General features: G+C 42.4%; 1 protein-coding gene across 4 annotated transcripts in view; it reads left to right on the top strand.

Moving 5' to 3' along the window:
• SGPL1 (sphingosine-1-phosphate lyase 1) overlaps positions 1-23,606 on the top strand; it is a 53,634-nt gene that overhangs the window by 25,107 nt on the left and 4,921 nt on the right. For 3 of the 4 annotated variants that reach the window (XM_061405249.1, XM_061405251.1, XM_061405250.1), the window contains 9 exons: positions 3,641-3,708; positions 7,074-7,221; positions 9,548-9,624; positions 10,999-11,127; positions 17,654-17,742; positions 19,272-19,377; positions 20,973-21,071; positions 21,758-21,907; positions 23,062-23,300. In XM_061405249.1, coding sequence (XP_061261233.1) covers positions 3,641-3,708; positions 7,074-7,221; positions 9,548-9,624; positions 10,999-11,127; positions 17,654-17,742; positions 19,272-19,377; positions 20,973-21,071; positions 21,758-21,907; positions 23,062-23,300 — 1,105 coding nt within the window. The remainder of the gene's footprint in view (positions 1-3,640; positions 3,709-7,073; positions 7,222-9,547; positions 9,625-10,998; positions 11,128-17,653; positions 17,743-19,271; positions 19,378-20,972; positions 21,072-21,757; positions 21,908-23,061; positions 23,301-23,606) is intronic. The other variant, XM_061405252.1, reaches the window with a different exon arrangement.

Raw genomic sequence — 23,606 nt, forward strand, 5'->3', positions numbered from 1 at the left:
CTATCTATTTACTTGGTCTTGGTCAGAGACCTTGGTCAGACCGGAGTCAAGGTCAGAGACCTTGAGGTTTATATTTCTTCAATATGCTGGGTATTAGCTTTAGGTATTTACTTGTATTTTCCGTTGTGCAGCCCACAGTGCCCGTGTCCAGTTTGTTTAACCCATAGTAGCAGCTCAGCCATCTGAGGTCCTGGAACTTACCTACCTGCCTTTAGTGTTCAGAAACGAGTGTGTCAGCTCTGAGCATGCCATGAGAAAACTAACACTAGCAGTGTGTTAATGGTGTGTGCCATCTAAATCTTCATGAACTCCAAGCCATTGCATGGTTTTTAGTAACATTTTTTCTTACTATAAAAGCAGTACATTTTCATTGTATGAAATCAGGCAATATGGTAAACCATAAGAATAAAATTGAAATCTTGTTACCTAGAGATAGCCACTGTTTATGTATCTGTATGTCTGTCTATGGCTTCCCAGGTGGCTCAGTGGTAAAGAATCTGCCTGCCAATACAGAAGACACAGGAGATGCAGGTTCAATCCCTGGGTTGGGAAGATCTTCTGGAGTAGGAAATGGCAACCTGCTCCAGTATTCTTGCCTAGAAAATTCCACAGACAGAAAAGCCTGCAGGCTACAGTCCATGGGGTTGCAAATAGTTGGACATGACTGAGCAACTGATCATGCATGCACCCATCTCTTTCTATATCTGAATTATACAAAATTAATTTCGTAGGTTGAAAATTGCTGAATATTGGCAATTTCATATTGCTTAAATACACAACACACTTTTTATTTTATAACTTCCAACTTGAACTTTAGACACGGATAGAAATGTCTTTCCTCCAGAGATCAGGAAATTTTGATAGAATTGCCAATTTTTTTAGCACCTTGCTCACGTAGAAGTGTTCTGTGTATTAGTGAGCATCACGTTCCTTTTGGTGTATTGCCCTAGAGGAGTCTAAAGTCTGACTAGTGAAAAATTTTGCTGATCTTCAAATTCTGCGTACCCTTCTGAGGGAGAGAGGGTAATTGTGGAACACAGCATGGACACAGGTAGATAAGAACTGGACACGGCAGGAGGGTAGGGCAGGGTTGGCAGTCTTCTAAGGCGTGATCTCTCTTCTACTTCTCTGTGGTTATCAGCTCACATCCTTCCTCACTGATGTTGGTTTTACCTGTGGGATTGTCTGTAGTTCATCAGTAGACATCAGAGTTCTGTGGTTGGAGGAGGTTTCTAGCCATGGCACCTTGGGCAGTGCCCTTAAGCCTGTTAGCCTGCTTCCTCGCAGTGAAATGGGCATACTTATACTGCTTTACCCAGTCAGAGAGTGCTGTGAGGCTTGAGTGGCATCACTGGTGTGAAGGGATTTGTAAACTAAAAAGAGCCATGCATTGTTGTTGTCACACTGGCATTTCCTATTGATTACCTTAAAACATTCTCGTTACTTTTCTTTCTGGACCTCTGGGGGTTTTTACTGTTCTAAAGAATTAACTCTTACTGCAGTGTAGTTGCTTTGCACTGTTGTGTTACTTGCTGCTGTACAGCAGAGTGAATCAGCTGTCCGTATGCATGTCTGTCTGATTTCCTTTCCATTTGGGTCACACAGAGCACCGTGCTGGAGCTCCCTGAGCTGCACAGTCGGTTCTCACTAGTTGCCTATTCTGTGCACAGTGGTGCACCTTCTGTTAGTCCCACTCTCCCAGTTCTTGGTTTTTACTTTGGAGATACTCTTTTTAGGTCTCGACCACATGGTCTTTTCATTCTTAATTTCTCTGTGTCTGATCTGTATTCTGTTCTTTTTACTCTGTACCGTGTTATCTCACAGATTTCACAAAATTATGTGTTCTCCTCCTCCCAGTCACATGAATGTACTTTCAGACACCTGATTCAGCTTGCTGATTTTTAGACTTCTTTCTACCTCATTAATTAATTGCTTCATCCATTAAAATAGGGAGTAGTTCTGAATCTTTACAGCTTTAACACTGTTAGAAATAATCAAATAACAAGCAGCTGAACCATCTAACACTAAATGCTGCTCGTTTGATGGATTGTTGTGGTGACATTTAAAAATACACTTTGGAAGAATTTTTAATAATGTAGAAATGCTGTAAATGAGAAGAGAATACAGTATTCTGTGTACCATAAGATTTCAGGACTGAAACAAAATACTCTAAAATTTAAGCAAAAAGTAACTGGTTTCAGCCCTTTGTCTTAGTCAGCCTGTGTCTTAGATACCTGCTTTTGTCCCAGACATTTATAGAGTGTCAACCTCAGTGCTAGGCACTTACGGATGCACCCTAGGCAAACACTACCAGTAAAGATGCATAGCACCATTTAATAAATACCCGTAGGTGGTGGAGACACCTTCTTTGGTTGTTGAAAGCTACTTTTGGGCAAGGAAATCGGAATCCCCATATCTCCTAGGAAAGCAGCAAAGTTCATTCAGTTCATGCCTTCTATCCTTGCAGAAAGCATAGGTCTAGATTCCTTTGAAACTCATTTGAGATAACTGAAAATTCTGTTGTGCATGTGAAGCAGTATAGAGTCCTAGGAGTCTAGGACTAGAAACACAGAGACTTCATTTAAATCCTTGCCCCATCACTGATATGATCCTCGGCCTTGAGCAAGTTATTAATGCTTTGATCCTCAGCTGCCCTTGGACAGTAGGCAGTGCTTTCTATGCCAGCCTCAAAATCTTGCTGTTGGAGTCAGTTGAGATACACTGAACGTGAATTCATTAAAAGGCATGACTGTGTATTTAGATGCCATGTATTTATAATAATTGTAATTTACAGGATCAGGATTTCAGATTTGTCCTATGCCCAACAGAATGAAGTCTGATTGGTGTCCATGATATCTGAAAGCCTTTCTAGGTCCAGAAAATGTTGTTGGGATATGTGTTGAATGAGAGACTAGAGCACAGATTCTGAGAAGATGCATGGGTTGGTCATTTATTTTGAGGCAGGGGAGAGAAGTGTTGGGCGCCTGGCAACCTTGGGAAGGTAAGGAAGTCTGCGGTATGCTTGGCCCAGCAGTTGTGTTTCTGGGAACTTATCCTGCAGATATGCTCTCATGCAGTACAGCATGTGTTACAAGGCTGAGCCATTTCAGCGTGGTTTGTAACAGCAGACATCAGAAACAACCTAAGTTTCCATCAGGAAAGGGCAGGTTAAATGAACTAAGGTACGTCCATCTATGGAATACTCCACAGTTGTAAGATTGCGTTAGGGAGCACCGGTCTGTAAAAGACTGCTGCTGAGTAGAACGGGTCTCGTGCAGTGCTGGAGCATGCTGCCTTTTGTGTAAAAGAGACAAGACAAGAACAAGTCTTCCCTCTTGCTTGTATATGCATACAGAAACTCTGGAAGGGTATCTAGAAACTAGTAGTAGTTGTACTAAGCTGGGGGTAGGATGAGGGTCTGGGGGATAGATGAGAGTGTGTGTGTGTGTTTATTTTTTTGAACCATGTTATATTACTTGTTCAAAAATTAAAAGTTGTTTTTTTGTTTTAAGAAACTTACCTTTGTAATCTGAAGGCAAGTGTGATTACAGAGGACATGCTGAATATTCAATAGTTCATACATTATGACTATCAGGTCATAATCCATGGGAATTTCAATAGAACCATTTGTTTCTTTTAGGTTTATGGTCAAGGTTTAAGAAGAGATGTTTTAAGCTTATCCGGAAGATGCCTATCATTGGTCGTAAGGTAAGCAGAGTCATTTCACTTTTCCCTACTGCTTCCCTCCCCCATGTTCATCACACCTCTTTCTATTTACTAAAACTAGGAGTTCAAGGGGGATTGGGTGCGTTTTGTCCCCCATCTCCAAGAAACATTTGATCACATCTGGAGACATTTTTGGATATCAGAAGAGGAGGTGAGTCCTCTGGGCACTGAGCAGACAGGGGCGAGGGATGCTGCTAAACATCCTCCAGTCGCAGGACAGGCCACACAGCGGAGACCCATCAGACTCAACGCTGGAAGTGCCACAAGTGAGAAGCGTGACGACACTCTTTCTCCACCATATTTGACCAGAGGAGAAAGGAGATGTCTGTTCAGGAAAAATTTGAAATTAGACAACCTGACAGAAGTGACAGGAAGCTTTGGAACAGTATTTGGTGGTGGTGGTTTAGGCGCTGAGTCGTGTCCAACTCTTGCGACCCCATGGACTGTAGCCTGCCAGGCTCCTCTGTCCATGGGGATTCTCTAGGCAAGAATGCCGGAGTGGGTTGCCAGTTCCTTCTCCAGGGGATCTTCCCGACCCAGGAATCCAACCCTGGTCTCTTGCATTGCAGGCAGATTCTTTACCAACTAAGCTACGAGGGAAGCGGAGCAATATTTGGCTGAGCTGAATTTAGATACTTAGCAGGGATTGAGTGCTTACATGGTTCAGGGTTGGCAGGCTTTCTCTGTAACAGGCTGGATATGAAGCGTTTTAGGCGTGGCAGGCCACGCCACATCTGTCAGCTTTTCAGCTCTGTCCCTGTGGAGGGAAAGCAGCAGTAGAACAATGGGTGGAGGAGTGGGCCTGTGTTGCAGCAAGAATCTCTTCATAGCCACAGTCCACACTCGGCCTGTAGTTTGATTAGGCCTGTAGTTTGCTGATCCCAGGTTCAGAAACTTAGAGAGCAGAGCTGTCCTCTTGCTCTTTGTTCGTATCTGTAGTCTAGTCTGCTCCCTTCACTGGCTCCTCTCTGACCTCACCCATGCTCAGGATGAGACAGTCGCCTCTACCTTCCCACGGGTTCTTTATCACAGATGAAGACAAATAGGGCAGGCCCCTCTGCGGGTTCTAACGAAGGCACACGACCCTCGATGGCGTCATCTCCCCTGCCTCCCACCTTCCCCCTCAGCTTTCCTGCAAGCTTTCTTTCTTTTTTGGCTTTCAGTTCCTTTCCCCCTTGCCTGGCCAAATCAGAAAAGACGGCAGTTACTTCCAGCCTTTGACTGATGTTCATTCAGACCACTGTGTGAACTCTCCCAGAACTTTGTATTTTTAGGTTCATTTCCTGTGGGGAAGTGGAAGTAGTAACGGCTGGAGAAGGACAGAAATGAGGGCTTTTATTTGACCCTTAATCATATTAAGCCCTGAAATCAATCTGCTGTAGTCCTTAGAGAACAAAGAGCAGGGGAGAAGAAGGATACAGAGGACAGGCTGATTACAAGGGAGAAGAGTGTTTCCCCTTATCATTTCCTGTATTTTTCCCCTGCCCTTACTCCTTACACTTTGCTCCTTCCATTTCTAATTTTGATACAAATGAATGCTGGGGTTCCAGAACCCATTAAGTTTATATGATAACAGCATTGGAAGATACTATTCAATTTTGCTACTCAGTAAATACAACAGCATTGGAAGGTACTTAGAAAATGTATAATCACCTTTCAACTTTCAGATGCAGATGTTGAGGTGCAGAGACAAAAGTTACTCGTTTTGAGCGAGTGTGTGTGTCCCTCCTCATTCATTGAGCATCTGCTCAGCGTAGGTACCATTCTGGGTGCTGGGGACATAGTGTAGGACCACTTGGGAGGCCATGCCCTTCCCACATGGAATCTACATTTCAGTACTAAGGAAAGACAGAAAATGAATAAGGAAGCAAATGCATACGAATTTCCCTTTGAGATAAATGCTGTGAAGAAATTAAAATGCAGTGGAGCTTCTGAGGCAAGAATTGATGAGATGATTTGAGGAAGTGCTTGCTGTGCTTTCTCATATGCCTCTCATGGTCATTTTTGTCTGTTTTATTACAGTAGCATCATCTGTGCATGGAAGCCCAGCTTTCATAGTTCTGGTTACATTTATGCAGCACAGTTCTTTATTTAAATCTAAAAAATATCTTCATGTCCATCACATGCTGCCCTGGCATTGTCCAGGAGTGTGCCCTGGTCTTCCTGCCAGTGCCTGCCTGATAGACTGTTACAGACATGTTCTAAAGGAGGGGCTTTCCCTGTGTTTTTTTTGAGGGCCGCATCTAAGACCGTCTTGGATTCTAATCATCCACTGCTAGAGATGAGACAACCTAAATGTTGGGAATGAGACATCAAACTTTAGCAGACATAGGGCTGAAACCATGTCACTGTGACACACACAAGTCGTAATGTGTAGCCACCCTTCCCTAAATCTGCAAACCAAGAGTCTCTCATTACCACTGGCAGCCTCTGCTGTGTTCTTCCCATCTGCTCTGTTCCTCCCCTCCCCTCTTACCCTAGCACTTTTCATTACCTTGATTTTCTGACTGTGATGCTTACAGATAAGCTTCAGGACACGACTTAGCCCTGCCCCACCTAAGCTGTGTACTGCCTGAGTTTGTTTTGTTCACTGTGTATCACTGCTGTGTAGTTCAACAAATGTTTACCAAGTGAAGGAATGAAAGAACATGTCTGATGAGGATGGAAATGAAATAACCATAGTTGATAAATTATGTGGCAGAAGGACCACTGTCCTGGCACTGGAGAATGGGGCAGTGTGAGCTTCCAACCTGAGGAGACAGATGGCAGCCTCCCTGGCTCTTCCCGGCACGTCTGTCTTACTCTTCTGTGTGGGGATTCTGGTAAGGCCTCCAGTTCCTGGTGGTTCTGGGTGTGCCTGGTGAAGGGGCCCATCACTTGCCCAAGCACCAGAATCTGTTTACTGCTGCTTGGCCTGTTCTCTGGCTACTGTTCATGGTTCTACCTTGGTTTCTTTGGTGCATATATTGTAGCTGCTGTCAAGGCATGAACAAGGTCTGACTCTTGCCCACAGAGAAGTGCTGACTTCAGCAAATGCAAACCAAGCAAAGCATTGGTGATAGCAACGTGACAAAGGAAAGGGACGGGGTGGGGTGGGGAACCGAGTGTATCTTTGACCTTTCGAGAGAAAGTTGACTTTGCAGACTTTAAGAGACTGTTGTCCAGGTGAGATAACAGTGAAGGGGTCAAAATGTCAACATACCTCTTTAAGAAAAAGTACCGTCCTTGTTCTCGCGCACTTGTGCAGTGCCCAGCATCGAGTGGTTGTTTGGTGACGTAACTGGTTCTTCACTCTCAGTACTGTATTCTCCTGTCTCCTGTTAACTTTATCTTCCTTACCTTTGGAGATCCAAGATAAGTTGAACAAGACCAAGGAAGATATTAGCAAGAGCATGACATTCCTGAAAGTGGACCAAGATTACGTGAAAGCCCTGCCCTGTCAAGGCCTGAGCCCGGCTGCCGTTCTGGAGAAACTCAAAGAATACAGCTCGAAGGGTACGCTTCTCAGCAGATGCATGCTCCCTACTTCTTCCCGTGGCTGGTCACTCGCTCATCATGGATGTTTATAGAGGTTAAGTAGAGTTCATCCCTGGTGCTTCTGTGTTCAGGAGGGCCCGCCTCCTGTCTCAAAGGCTGAATTTCATCTTTTAAAAATTGTATTTAGATTCATTCTTCACCTATAAAGCAAGCAGATCTCAGAGAAGATGGAACTTGGTTCCATTTTCTTTTCTAAGCCTGAATAAAATAGATTTGTTTTTTGGAAAGACAAAATATGTGATAAGACTGAAATAGAGATTCATTTTAGCAATTATGGAATCTGTATAGAGGCACAGAAGAAATAAGAAGTCAGTATAATTTCATCCTCAAAGGACCAACACAGATGATATATATATCTCTCTCTCTCTCTCAGAATGTTAATGGTGTTTTGTGTAATAAGCCCACACATGTACATGTATGCATGTAGGAAGGATAAATGCACTTAGCAGCCTAGTGTTAAGAGTACAGCCCATGGACTCAGGCTTGACTCACATCGGGTTCAGCCACTTAACAAGATGGCCTCAGGTGAGTTACTTCACTTCTCCATGCCTCTGTATCTGTCTCTCTACAATGAGGATAGTAATTGTAGTACTTACCTGAAAGGATAATTGTAGCGATTACATGCAGTCATACATATAAGCATATAATACCTGGCTTATAATAGGTACTCAATAAATTTCAATAAATGTTAACTATTATTAATGCAAACATGTTTGTTACAAACTTAGGATTATATTACAAATAAATTAAACATAGGCATTTTCATTTGGCATAATTTTAGATTTATAGAAAGTCTGCAAAGATAATACAGAGATTTCCCACAAACCTCTCACTCAGCTTCTCCTGATGTTAACATCTAAAATAAGCTTGGTACGTTTGTCAAAACTAAAAAAAAAATTAACATTGGTACAGTGCTGTTACCTAAACCACAGATTCAATTCCTATTTCACCAGGGTTTCTATAATGTCCTTTCTCCTGTTCTAGGATCCAGGGTACCATATTGTATTTTAAAAGTTCTAATTGACATGTGTTGAATTTTTGATGATATTTTTGATCAGGTGATACAAAACTAGATACAGTCCAGGAATGATACAGGATATAAAACAGGGATTAGCATTCTGAGACCTGTGGATTAAAGATGTCTACAATTATGAGTGCTGGGTTGGCTGCCTCCTGTCTCCCTCCCTTCCATTTCTAAGTCGCTGTCCATTGCCATTACTCTGCAGCTCCAGTAAAAGAACAGGAAATGAAACACACACCCTACTTTTGAAATGCAGGTGACCTCTGGTCTGAAGACGTGCCTGTCACAAACCAGTCCCTCTGAGGACAAAGTTAGCTTGGCCACAAGCCAGAGCTGCTGGTCACATGAGAACGAGGGTTTGTCTGGATAGTCACTGCTCAGTCTGTGCTCTCACTGGAGCTGCGGACCTTGGCTTTGTCAGAACCATGGCAGCAGTTTTCAGTTTGAGTGCTTCTATAATTCTCACCACTCACTTTCAGTAGGGCACAGGCATGTTGTCTTAAAGGACCCGAGACCCCCACGTGAACGGATTTGTTGGTATTGGGGAGTGTTTCTGGGGGAGGACCTCAGAGAATAGTGTAAGGTCGGACCTCACATCCCGGTCAGGAACCTTTCCTCTGGTCCTTCTCCCAGTGTTGGCTGTGCTGCTGACGCTGAGTGCTGCAGCACATGTTGCTGGAAGCAGGTGGCTAACTCTGTATGGGTTTCCAGGCTTGTCTGAGGACGATGCTGATGGCTCACATCTCACCATGGTTTGTCCAGTCAGAGATTCAGTTCCCTGACTCCAGCTCTGGTGATACTGTGCTGAAATTTTGCACTTTGCCTTACTCTTTCTGCTAACTGTGCCCATAGCAGTTTCCACACTCCCTTTGACTGGCTAGAAAGGGAGAGAAGGTGGAAGCCACTGCAGAAAAAGGTCAAGCGGAGCCATACAGAGAACTGAAAACGAGTGTAGACAGAAGAAGTGGTTCTGCTGTTAGAGGCCAGCTGGGGATGACGACGTTACTAGTGGACGCTCTCTATTGTACTTAGATGCTGTTGCTACCTTTTTCACACTGTTGTTGATGGTAGTGGTTGACCTTTCATCTTTATTTTGCTGTGACACTCTTTACTGAAGCTCTTTTTCTTGATTTAATGTAAGGACGCCTTGGAGGTTCTGCTCCAACTCTTGTACACAGAGGAGTTTCTCCCTGTTTCTTCTTTAGAATCTGTCTCCCCAGAGGCTCCTGCTTACTGACCCAGTGGTCTGCCTTTTCTCTGCAGATGTCTTGTGGCAAGAGGGGAAAGCCTCCGGAGCAGTGTATAGTGGGGAGAAGGAGCTCACCGACCTCCTCGTGAAGGTGAGCAAGTGCTCAGTCCTTGGAAGGAGTGTGCGGCTCTGCTGGTTTAGATGATCACATCTTTTTCTCTTTATTCTTGTAATTTAAAAAAAAATTACTTAAGCAAAGTTTATTGTTAAAACTAAAGAGGTTCAGTGTCTCTTACCCAACAGACAAAAATGCATAACATTGTCCAAGACATCTTCAGTCTGTAAAAAAGTAAGATGTTATTTATGTCTCCAGGCTTAATAGACACCTTGTGTAGAAAGCAGATTGCTAGGGAAGGTAGTCCATCATTTGCGATTATTAATGATAAGGTATATTTTGTTGGATCAGAAGAGATAAGGGATGGAAACTTGGTCATGATTTCCTGAGTCTCAAATCACAGAATCTGAGAATGAGCAGTGGTCTCAGTTATAATTCATATAATTCTCATATTTTTTGGTTGACTTTAGAATTGCTTTAGCTTCTTCCATTTCTAATCAGATTTATTTTTTAAATCTCACTTTGTCATACAAAATTGGCATTGGACTGTTGCTTTCTAAGGTCTTTGTGTTTGATTATTAGAACTATGAAACTGTGCACAGCTTACTACACACTACATGTTTTGCTCAGCTGTATTTTGACATAATACCCTGACCTTACTTCTGTGCTTAACAATCTTTCAGTGACTCCCATTGTCTATAGGACAAATCCTAAGCTGCTTATGCAACCAAAAATGCCAGTCCCTTCGTGAGCCAGATTTTCCCACATGAACACTAACCGCTGCCTTTTCTGTTTACTGAGTGCCTTGCTCCTTTGTTGTTTTCCTTTCCCTTGTTCTTGCTACCTGTTCTTAATGATGAATTCCTATTCACGGCTCAAGGTTCCACTCAACAGACACCACCAGACCACTCAGAATGTTTGCTACTCCCTCTTTGAGGCCCCTTACCTTCATGTACATACACAGATCTGCTATCACACTGAAAATAGTTGTGCCACACACTCTACTAAGTGCTTTGCGTGTGTGTGCTTCACGTGTGTCTTATCTTACTTACGGCTAGAACCCCATCAGCTGTGTACTGGGATTATCCTCGTTAACATATGGGGAAACAGCCTCAGTGAGGTTATTTACCTAAGATTACACAGCTAGAAGTGACAGATAAAGCTAAGATTTCAAACTGGGTCTGGTGGGTGTTTTTAGTCAGTGCTTTTAACCACATTTATACTTTCTCTGTTACCACTTTGTCAAAATAATTTTTATGCCTGTCTCCTCCACTACAACACTTCAATCTTCTTTAGACCGGAGGACGTATCCTACCGTTTTCCCAGTTCCTGTTGTATCTAACATGGTTTGCCTGATCCTTTTTCCTGTATGACGTAAGCATCTCCACTTGTGCTTGCGTTTCTCTGTAGGCTTATGGAGATTTCGCATGGAGTAATCCACTGCATCCAGACATCTTCCCCGGACTCCGGAAGATAGAGGCAGAGATTGTGAGGATGGCTTGTTCCCTATTCAATGGGGGACCAGATTCCTGTGGATGTGTAAGTATACGCAAATGACATTCTATAATATGACTTGTGTTTTTTTTTTAGCATAAAGTAGAAGGTTATTAAAAACATTATTACACAAATAATACATGATTATTGTAGGAAGATCCAGTTGAACAGAAATTTTTAAAGATTACTTGCAATTTTGTAATTAGTGGCTTATCAGCATTTTAGTAAATATCTTCTAGATTTTTTTTCTCTTCAGTCTTTTATTTTGAAAATCTTTAAACTTACATTGTCAGGATAGTTCTCCTGCCTCTCCTCTTTTTCTCCCCCTCCCTTTCTTTCTTTGACCCACACACCTAACCACTTTGTTGTTATTGTTCAGACGCTCAGTCGTGTCTGACTCTCTGTGACCCCATGGACTGCAGCACGCCAGGCTTCCCTGTCCTTCACCAACTCCCAGAGCTTGCTCAAACTCATGTCCGTTGAGTCAGTGATGCCATCCAACCATCTCATCCCCTATTGTCCCTTTCTCCTCTTGCCCTCAATTTTTCCCAGCATCAGGGTCTTTTCCAATGAGTCAGCTCTTTGCATCAGGTAGCCAAAGTATTGGAGCTTCAGCATCAGTCCTTCCAGTGAATATTCAGGGTTGATTTCCTTTAAGATTGATTGGTTGGATCTCCTTGCTGTATAATTTTGTCAAAGCATCTCATCATTTTTTGATATACTTGTTTTGCTTGAGCTGGATATTGTTTTGCCATAAATCAAATCTTAGTTGGTTTAGGATTAAAGAAAGAGTCATTGTATTTAAAGATACACACGAGGATTCCTTCTCTCAACTGTTCTTTCTAGTAGATGTTTGTTAGTTTTCCTAAACTGTGATTGATGAACTTCTACTGAGATTTGTTACTACAGACTGGTATTGCCTTCTCTAGAAAAAACTAAATTTCAGCTTATGCAAGATGGAGTTAACCCGGGGTACTATAATGGTAACCTCTAGGTGCTGATCCTGTCATACTTCTCTAATCATCATAAAGTCTGCAAGTTAAACTACTGAAGGGCCCATCCAAGACAAGAACATTTTATAGTTACTCTTTTCTCCCCCAGTAAGCAGCATTGGGTTTTACTTTTCAGTTGGCACCATGAAAAATCAATCTGGTATTCCAGACACTCATTAAAAAAAAAAAAATTCTAAAACTGTTAAAAACTGAATCATAAGTGGGTTCCCTTATGGCACTTAGATGAATGGGTAACACAGATGCCAGTATTCTTACAGTACCTGGGTATTCTGTGCCATTAGACTCTTTATGAACTTTTAAGAGAGTACAGGTTAAACAACCACAAAACCAATTTGCAGTTTATCTAGTAAAGTGGAAAATAACCATATTTTATGACCCTAAAATTCCACTTCTTGGGATATATTCTAGGAAAGCTAGTACATGTGTATATCAGGATAGATGTATATTCATAGCAACATTGTTCATGATAGTTAAATACTGGAAATAATTCAAATATCTGTCAGTGGTGGGGTTGATAAATTGTAGGGACTGTGTATGCTTCAATCTACCATAGCTGTCACTCAGATTGATGCTCAGATTACTCCAGTTTTTGCCAGTGAGAGCTTCTTAATTTTGACTCCTGTGTCTTTTTGCATGACTCAAAGTAGTTTTTGAAAGCCTCCTTTCTTTCCTCCCCACCCTCCCCCCCTTTTTTTGGACAAAATATTTTTATTTGGTGAAAATATCTTTTACATTTCCTACTTCAGATCCAGAATCAGCCCTAGTTCATTTATAGCCATGTAAAATATTTTCATGGTTCCTAAGAGTAAAATTTATGGAACAAAGACAAGTTAACCAGAATAAAACCCAGAGAGACGAATAGAAAGTTAAGAGATATGAAAGAAAGAGTGAGAAAGGCTAACACACCTCTAGTTCATATTTAAAAGCAGTCCCCCAAAATAGATAGCCTGTAAAGGTGTAACTGTTAGAACAACTGATATTCTCGATAGCAGCAATGGCTTGGGCAGTTGCTGGTAGAAGAAAGATGGGCTGTGAGTTAAGAAACATTGGAGCTGGGTGATACACGCAGGTGTGTTACTAATTCCCTCTTTAACTGTGTGTATTCTACTCGTTCTTCCATTGGGTTTCTATTTTCATTTACTGTGTTTTTCACTCTTGAGAATTGTTTTTTTTTTTTTTTTTAATTGGTTTGGTTCTTTGTAGTCCCTTTCCTTGGCATATGTTTTGTTTATTTAAATATATTGCACATAATTGTTTTACATTCTATGTCTGATAATTCCATGAGCCTTACTTGTTTTGTTTTGTTTCTGTTCTGGTTTTACTTATGTTGTCTTGTATCCTTATCTCTTTGATTTTTTTTTTTCCCCTATGAGTTAGGGTTTTCCTATAAACTTAACTTTGATGGTTGAAGTTAAGTTCTTTCAGAGATTTGTATTTACTTCTGCCAGTTACTGGGGAATGGCTGGGAAGTACTGCCACATCGGAGCCAGTGTAAGTCCAGTTTTCAGCCCATAGTTTTGTACTGTGGAAGTAGTCTGAACTCAGACCACACACTCAAATAAAAGCAGTTTCAGCGTACATTCTTGAGAGATCCTTATTTTTCGTTGCCCTGAGTATCTGGGTAATAGCAATTTTTCTTGCTATCTTCTTCTGTACCAGCGGGGTTTATTTCTCTCACTGCCAGGAGTGTGGGTGAAGTCAGTGTTTTCAGCCATGCCCTCTTAGATGCCTCACCTTGAACAGGCCCCAAACTTCTTTCCTGTTTATTTGTCAAAGTGAAAGTTTGAAGTCTGATATAGGAGTTGGCAGTAAACCTCCGAGTTAAAACCAGCTTTGACACTTAGCTTATATGATTCTTGATCATATAATTCTTGATTCAGTGTGTTCCTTTATGTTAGCTCAGTCGTGGATGGATGTAAAAATACTTGTTAATGTTTTAGCAGGCTCTTTTAGCTGTTTCATATAGGAGGGTGGCCCAAGATGTATAATGTATATTGCTGGAAACAGAAGTTCCATGATTATTTTTTTCTACATGTGAGACCTTTGTATACTTGAAAGCCTCTTTCCCCCAAATCCTCTCTTCACCATGGTTTTCCTACGATACTCAGTTTTCTAAGAGAATATGATCTCACAGATTTCCATGTGTGCCCAGCGTTCCTCTCAGTGCTTTTTGGCTATGTATGACTAGCACATGGACACAGTTCTCCAGAGCACTGAGTTTTCAGTCTCTGCCTTCTCTGGATTCACTAAATTGACCTCAAACGTTTCCTGTAATCAGCATAGTGGTTCTCGGCTTCTCAGCAGTGTTTAATATGTTCCTTGCTGTCCTAATGTATATAGTAATTCTGCAGTCATGCTTTGTGATACTTTGTGTTTTTTTAGGTCTGCAGCCTCATTCTGTTATTTCAGTGTCCACTCTGAGCTCTTGTTTTCTTGAATTCCTGTTCTTATTATATTGTCCTACAGTGAGAAACAGGAGGAATTTCCTTCTGTTCCTTAGGTTGTTACCTTCTGAGTTGGCCTTTATTTTGCAGGCTACCTTCTTTTCTTTTTCTGTGTTTGCATAGTTACCATGTCATCTTCTTTCATCTTGGCTCATGTTTCGGTGACTGTCTCTAGACATTCTGTTTGTTCTGATGCATGGCAGGTCTGGTCTTGTCTGAGAGGGAAGGCTTGGGTAAAGCTTTGTTCCACCTATGTTGGAATATCTCGGCCTCTTCTGCGATTTCATTCAAAGTCACCTACCAGAGTTTACTCTGCCTAACTGGAAGAGAATAATACTCTTTGGGCTTTGATTATTTCTTTAGCTCATCCTATATCCCTGGAGTCTTCACTTTAAAGAGCAAGTCCTGGTGTTCCCTGTCCCTGGGCGGTTTGTTTCTCCTTAGCCGCCATCCCTCTTACCCACTCATCTGACAATAAGGAAACCCCCTCCACTTGCTTCTCTGAAGACTTGGGGAATATTAATGACAATTCTCAGCATTTTGCTGTTTTATCTGGACAATTTCCATATCTTGGAGGAGGGATTAGGAACTGTGTTTGACTCTTTGCCATGATTCAGAAGCTTGTTTTCTCATCACCAGTATTTGAAGTTTGTTGTATTAGATTATCTCCTTGTTTGGTTGTTGTTATTGCAGGGTTTTACTGCTTTTTTCCTTCATTCTTTCATGTCCCGAGGGAGAGAAAATCTGTGACGTAGTTTCAGTCTTCCATCTTAATACCAAAGTCCAACTCTTGTTTTCTTGCATTGCTACAATTAAACCGTGCCTCTCCAATTAGGACCTTTTTCTAGTGCTGTGTCAGGGGTCAGAAGGACAGATAGAATCTCAGATCCCCAGCCTGTTCAGATACTTACACTTTTATAAGAGAACTAATTACCTCTGGGATTATGTGAGTTTCTCTGGTTCTCTCCTAAGTCTCTGCCTTTCTGTGTATCTGTCTCTGTCTCTCTCTGGATGATCTCCTTTTGGTGAGGAAAGTTCAGAGGCAGGAAACAGAAGACAAAGCCAACTGCCTGGGCAGTCTGGAGCCTGTTCCTAACTAAGGTCTTAAGCTCTTCTCATTCTGTATTCTTTACCTGACACTGTCTTTCCTTTTTGTAGCTTCATTTGCCTCAGTTAGAATGAGTGGGAGGTGACTTTATATACTGAAAGAAATTTGGTTGCTGCAGTAAAGTCTTGGCTTGTACAAATGCCATCAGGTCCAAAGAGTATCTAAAAGAAAAATTTCCCAGTAGGTCCTGTTCTACTCTTGTTTTCTGACATAGCATATAAGGGGTGAGAGTTTTTGAAAGTGTTGAAAGATGTTGACTAACGTGGCAAGTAGTTACTGAGGCTTCTGTCTTCTTTAGAATTAGATTTCCATTTTGGAGGGGTGGGACAGGGGACAGGGGATAGAGGAAATAGCAGCAGCAAAATTTGAACACAGAATTTGGGGTCAGAAATTAAAATCAGAAGCAGAATTTAGGTGTTCCTGCTTTTACAGTCCAAAGTACACCATTGTTTGCCTAACAGAATGATACTGATTGGATTTGTTACTGGACTGAAAATAGGACATGTAAAGTGAGTGACTAGGGATTTGGAAATATTTCTGCTTAGGTCATTGCTGAACCTTAGTGAGAGAACAGTGCACTGAGAACTTGGTGCTTTCCTGACTTCCTTCACAGCTGTCTTGGTTCCTCATGTGGTGTTCTGAGGTTTTACGCTGGACCCCAGGACACACTGCGATCTGCAGCACTGACCTCAGCTGTAAGCAGAAATGCAGGAGCCTACAAACAAGGGTCCTGTGCCCCAGCTCAGTACCTGCCTGTGTGGATGACGGTCATGTGTTTCCCGACGGCTTCCTCAGTTACAAAATGACTGACTTTTTAATCTGCCACGTAACTCCTGACTGCTTGGATTTTGTAGCCTATGGTATTTTTGTCTTATATGTGGATATTACTTTAGGAAATTTCAGCCATCATCTGCTCTCATTTCATCTCATCAGGTTACACTAAATACGAAAATATAGAAAGGTTTACTTTTTATCAAAAGATGGATGACTTTGGGTGAATCAGTCTCTCAGGGCTCAGTTTTCTTACCTATAAAATGGAAAAGTTTTCTAAGATTGTATGAATCTTTGGAGATGACAAATCTAAGGAAATATTCACCTAGCTCAATGCTATGGCTCTTTTGTGTGTTGTGTGTGTTTTGAAATGATTTCATTCTTAGAAGCTACCAAAGGATAGCCAGATGGGTATGGCGTACCTGTATTGGTTGTGGTTTACTGAGAGTCAAATCAGGCATTAGGAAATGTTAACTGATGGTCTGATGGGTGTCAGCTTTACTAGCTGGGTGTCAGGAATATTGTCATGAACAGACTGGTCGCCACCTTCATGAGGTTGTAGTCCAGTGAGGCAAACAGGATGAAGGAAATGACCTCGAGTATTTTTGTATCAACTCAGGTAAAATTTGCCTGTGTCAGAGGGGCTAGGTAGGCCTAGCTTCAGGAAGACATTTTTCTTTAAAAACATTAGGACTTTTGTTTTGACTTCAGATAAGTAAGTTAATAAACTAAGCAGAGGCTCCTTGCTTTTCTGTCTTTCAAACTTGTCAAAATCACAAGTTTACTCTGGAATGCCTGAGTGTCTCTTCTTGGTCTTCTAATGTATCGCATAGTTGACTAGAGCTATAACTTCCCAGTTTCACATTCTTTAGTGGGCATTAAAAATTTAAATCAGTCAGTAACCCTGATGCTTCTGGAAGGGGATAAAATGCCCTGTCCTGTCTGCAATTGGATGAACAACAGAAATGTAAGTGTGTTGTGCACAGGTGGTCTGGGCAGATACGCATTTATTTGTTTACACATACAGTGTGGAGCTTCTGATCATTCAGTAGTTTTATTCTTCTCCTGAGCCAAGATTGGGCTTAGCCAATAAAGTCAAATTTTCCTTCTGAAAGACAGCAGCAGGTGCTCTAAAGTGTGCATCCCAGAGCTTAAACGTCTCTGCATCAGATACCCTCAAGATCAAGGCAGAAAGTGCATGCTGATAGCTACCCCAACTCTCTTTTTTATTACAGGTGACCTCTGGGGGGACAGAAAGTATTTTGATGGCCTGCAAAGCTTATCGGGAACTAGCCTTCGAGAATGGGATCAAAACTCCAGAAATGTAGGTACAGTTGTTCCTTAGTATCCATGGAGCATTGGTTTCAGGACCCCAGTGGATACCAAATCCTCCATGCTCAGGCCCCTTATGTAAAGTGGTGTAGTATTCACACATGATCTTCACACATCCTCCCTATAGTCTTAAATCATCTCTATCTCTGGATTACTTACAGTACTTAACATGTAAATGCTATGTAAACAGTTGCTGGTGTGCAGCAAATCCAGGTTTTGCTTTTTGGAACTTTTCCCCCCTAATATTTTGTGTTATGTGTAGCTGACTTTTCCCCCCATTTAAGTTTCTCTGTGTGAAACAGCCTGACCATCTGTTTTCCGCTTCTTCTGGCAATTCCAGTCCTCTCCGTCCTATCCTGTGCCCTTGACCACTGCCCTTCACATTCGGCAAAATCCTGAGTGCATCTGCTAGTTCATAGTCCCTTTCCTACCCCCACCCCCAAACTTATACACGGTATATACTGCAAGAACAAGATTCTTTTTCTAAAAGTAACAGTTAGGACTGTATCTTTGAGTTCTGTGATACTTACTGTAAGTTTATCTGGAACCTAAGGAAAACCCTCTAACATTGTAGTTCAGTAAAAATTACTTAGACTGCTTCAGGGTGCTCCCTAAGAAAATTTCAGCCTGCCAGCTGTGTTCTTGGAAGGAAAATTCTAAAAATCCAGAGATGACCATAATTTTATTTGGTTGCTTTAGTTTTTTCTCTCAGTCCCCTCCCTTGTACAGTAGCGCATACCACAGCTTTCGGGTTAATGGTTTCCCACAGGTGTCAGTGACTGCGGGTTTTGTTGCAGTGATCTCATGCTATAATTCACGCCAAGCGTGAGAGAGGAAGTCAGGCTACCATCTTTCTTCACACATACATCTTTGGTACTTGGTGCTTAGTGATGGCAATTTTTTTCCTTCAAAGGGAACAGATTAATTTTAAGAGTGGAGTAATTGAGGGAAGTCTGAAAGCAAATGACTTGGTTTCCTTTTTCAATACCATTGAAATGCTGTTCCCAACTGTGTAGGACAAACGGAGATTTTAGTTTTTCACAGGATCGTGGTCTTCCAGAGATGAAGACGACCATTGATGTGATGCTTGACTGCTGCTTTAACATCCCTGCCAAGCAGTCTTTTATTTTCTGCCTGAGCGTGTGTTGTGCCAGGAAGCCTGCTCCTCACTGGGGTGCCCTTCTTTGGATAGACAACCACCAGAAAGCACACCCTCACGTTGATCTGATCCAAATTCTCTGTCCCCTTTTACCTGTCTGCCCTGATTTAAGCTTGGGATTCCTCCCTGTGGCATTACTTCCAATTTCTTCCTGCTACCAAAGTGATTTCCTAAATAGCAGGGAGGTTTCTCTAGAAAATCATTTGACCTCTTTTTGTGTTTAAAACAAAAAGTAAAACAACAGAAACACTTTAAAAAATTTGAGGAAAAATAACCAGCAGTTTATTCCTGGTGATTGCAATTCACTGCTAGCCATGGTATCTCTTGAACCTGGTTTGATTGAATTTCACTGATTTCTTTAGCGTAGCCCCCCAGAGTGCCCACGCTGCATTTGACAAAGCCGCCAGTTACTTTGGGATGAAGATTATACGGGTTCCCCTGAACAAAATGATGGAGGTGGATGTTCGGGTGAGTTCCTTTGAAGGGCTGTTGTCTGGGGCTGGGAGAAGCAGGAAGTGCACCTGATCACTAGCTTTTTTCAGGGTCACACATGGATAGGCTCAAAGTGCCTTTGATTATAGCATTAGGACTTGCAAAATTTGCCACTGGCAGTGGTGAGTCATTGCAGCATCAGTCTTTTCATATGTACATGAACTCTTAACAGGAAGCTGAGACTAACTTGGTACCTTAAAGACCTGAATTTTGCTTCAGCACCATCACTTTCTCTTCTCTTTGTAAAATGAGCCTGGACTAACTTGCCCCAAGACACTCACTGTTGTTTTCAGTTGGCCTGAATTAGTACCATTGCCTTATAATGGTAAGTATTTTTTAGAAGTAAACTGTCCAATTTATTACCACTAGCATTATTCTCGCACCTTAATTGAGGTGTTAATTGACCAAAAAAATTGTGTATATTTAAGGTATGCAATTTGATGTTTTGCTATATGGATACATTGTGAAATAACCATCACAGTTAAGCTATTTAACATCTCCATCACCTCACATAGTTTTTTCTTTTTTCATGGTAAGCATACTTAAAACTACCCTCTAGATCTCTAAGCAGATTTCGGGTATACAGTGCAGCGTTGTTCAGTGTAGTCACGTGACTCTACGTTAGATCCCCAGAACTTACTCGTCTTAATAACTGGAAGTTGGCACCCCTTGACCAACATCTCCCCATTTCCCTCATTCTCCAGCTCCTAGCAAACACCATTCTATTCTTTGCTTCTATGAGTTTGACTGTTTTCAATTCCCCATATAATTGAAATCATGCAGTATTTGTCCTTCTATGTCTGGCTTATTTAACTTAGGGCTTCCCTGGTGGCTCAGAGGGTAAAGCGTCTGCCCGCAATGTGGGAGATCTCCGTTCAATCTCTGGGTTGGCAAGATCCCGTGGAGAAGGAAATGGCAACCCACTCCAGTATTCTTGCCTGGAAAATCCCATGAACGGAGGAGCCTGGTAGGCTACAGTCCACGGGGTTGCAAAGAGTTGGACATGACTGGGCGACTTCACTTCACTTATTTAACTTAGCATTGTGACCTCCAAGTTCATCTACATGGTCTCAAATGGTAGGCTTTCTTTTTTAAGCCAGAATAATAAGCCTTTAGTAATTATTTTTGTGCCTTGCATTTATGTAGAGGAACTTTCTAGTTTCAGAGCCGCATTTAAGCCTCATGATAACCTGGGGAGAGCATAGAAGCAGTTAGTATTATTGCATCTCATAGATGAGGAAACATACTTGACTGAAGTTAAGTAGTTTCCTCAAGCTTTCACTGCTAATGTGGGGCCAGGACTCACGTTTGGCTCTCTTGCCTCTTAGCCCACTATTCTTTACCATCACAGTGATTTTGCGGTTTCATATTATGCTTGCAGACTGTTTTCCCCCGGTGTTTGTATTTGGCCACCATGGTGGGACAGTGGTCATTCTCTGGGCTGGAGAGGTGAAGGGGCTGTGCTGGTGGAGCTGAACCTTTAGGTTGGTAGCCTAGGCTGCTCTTGGCAGCATAAGAGCAGAGTAACTGTGATGTGACTTCTCATTTTCCTTTCAACTTTATCCCCTCAGGCAATGCGCAGAGCCATCTCTAGGAATACGGCCATGCTCGTCTGTTCTGCCCCACAGTTCCCTCATGGTGTGATAGACCCTATCCCTGAAGTGGCCAAGGTATGTGGGAGAAAGGACTACTAGGCAGGCAGATAGAGATTTTAGAGTAGAGTCTAATGGTGCCTTATAGGAAAGAAGAAAATGATTTTGAGTTTAGATTGTAGCCCAGTGGTGGTGAATACCGGTCATCCACCCTGAGGTAAGCTGCACAGCTTTCCGGAAGCCTCTGAAGGTGACTAGCTCGGGCTGTGGGGGAGGGATAACACACATTTAAACTGTACATTCTGCAGTGGTACTGACATTTTGATTCAGATCAGGAAATAATCTGCATTTAGGGGCATGCCTACCAGAGGGTGATCTTCACCCACTGTGCTGCCCCAGAGCACCCCTCCCTCCTTCCCCACCCTGCAGTTACTAGAGCAGGACACCACACACCTTCAAGCCTAAATCACAGTTCTGCTGATTTCTTGTATGATTTTGCAGTGAGTTGGAGGCCCTGCATATTTAAAATAGAAATCACATTTCAGGTGAATTATTTTAAAGGCTAACTATACTTGAAAGATGAGCTTTATTAAGAAAGTCAAAAATAGAAAAAAAAAAAAAAAAAAAAAAGAATGTCAAAAATAGCCAGGATTTTAAAACATAGTACATAATGCTCTGTGGTTATATCCCAGCTTTCCACCCATGTCTCGCAAAGCTTTTGTTATAGGGCTATAACTGATATTCTTTATGGTCTTTGGAACTAGCTGGCTGTCAAATACAAAATACCTCTTCATGTGGACGCTTGTCTGGGGGGCTTCCTCATCGTCTTCATGGAGAAAGCGGGATACCCGCTGGAGCAGCCGTTTGATTTCCGGGTGAAAGGCGTGACCAGCATTTCAGCTGATACTCATAAGGTGAGTGAAGAGAGAGACCACATGTTAATCAAAGTTGACAGTTGATTATTTTGACTATCATCAACAAAAGAAATCAGTCAAAGCCTCAGTTTCCCCCGTAAGTGTAAAATTAGATCTGGCTCTTTGCTCTTGCCAGGGCAGCTGATGGTTGTCACAAGGTAAAGTGATATGACAGGATATAGAGCTGGAGGTGATGAGCAGTAGTGGAAAGGAACCTATTATCTTTGTGTCATATGGCTAAGAGAATTTCTGTATCCAGTGACTATACGTAACCAGGACATACTAGTGTGGTGGCTCTTACACAAAGAAAGGATCCTGGACCCTTAACAGTTTTGGGGTTGGGGAAGAGGTGAGGTTGATACCAGAATTCCTAAGAGGATGTATGTTAATGTTTCAGCCCCCATGCTCCTGGGGCTCCTGCACCTGAGTGACTGGAATTTATCAACAGAAGAGGCCTCTGGGAAAAGGGATGAACCCTTACGAGCTCAGGAATGTTCGCCTTGTGAAGTTTGAAGTGTCCATGCCTGCTATCCCCAGAGACAAAGTCTACATCAGATAGCCCCATGCCCTTTTTCTTACCATCTGTCCTTGTGCGGCTCAGGGAGTGAAATGAGTTCCATCTTAGCTTCAGTGAGACTTAATTAGGAGGGCACGTTAGTCAAGTACATAGTTTATTTTAAAGCTGGATTAAGTAGCTTCTAGATTTTGAGCACCATGGTATTCTGAAGAGGAAAGTATACTAAGCAAAAAAGATGGAAAGTGAGTCAAACCATGATTTTAGTTGCTCCAAGTGACCTGAATTCCTTGCTTTCCTGGCTTCCAGTGGAAATTTACCTTCCAGGAAGTTTCAATCCTGACATACCACCCTGAGGTCCTGTTTTAAATAAGGAAAACTACATGCTGGATGAGAGGAGGCAAATCCATTAACTAGATAAGACATTGTTTTTCCTAGGCCTCAGATTCCTTAATCCTAAAATAGAGAATTTTAAACCCCATCCCTTTGGTTTCCTCTATTCTTTAGTAAGTTCTGAGTTGGAAATCTTAATGTGAGATGAAACTGTCAAGAGACCCTGACAGGTGAAGGGGAAATGCCTGGAGTGCTGGGGCGGGTCTGCACGCGAACCACTCACTCACCTGTCTGCTTCTCCCTGCAGTATGGCTACGCCCCCAAGGGCTCTTCCGTGCTCTTGTACTCTGACAAGAAGTACAGGAGCTATCAGTTCTTCGTTGCCACAGACTGGCAGGGCGGCATCTACGCTTCCCCAACCATTGCGGGCTCACGGCCTGGCGGCATCAGCGCAGCCTGTTGGGCCTCCTTGATGTACTTCGGTGAGAGCGGCTACGTTGAAGCTACCAAACAGATCATCAAAACCACTCGCTTCCTCAAGTCAGAGTACGTGTGCAAGGCTGGCATTCTGCCTTGTCTCTTGCGTTGTATGCACATAGGCTCAAGGCATCTGCCAGGCCAGGCACCACAGCTCCAGCACCTGTAGGCCCCTGAAGCTTAGGAGTGTGGTGCTGGCTGAGGAGAATAAGCTCCCTTGCTGTGCTGTGACTTGGGGTCACAGCCAGGCTTCCTCTGTAGGCCATCTTGTCTCCAAGGATGTCTTACCAACTGGCAGCTCTTACCAAGTGCTTAATGGTTAAGACAATAGTTTTCAAACTTGAGGCTGAATCCTAATCACCTGGAGGGCTTGTT

Source organism: Bos javanicus, chromosome 28 (assembly GCF_032452875.1).
Source record: "Bos javanicus breed banteng chromosome 28, ARS-OSU_banteng_1.0, whole genome shotgun sequence".
Lineage (NCBI taxonomy): Eukaryota > Metazoa > Chordata > Mammalia > Artiodactyla > Bovidae > Bos > Bos javanicus.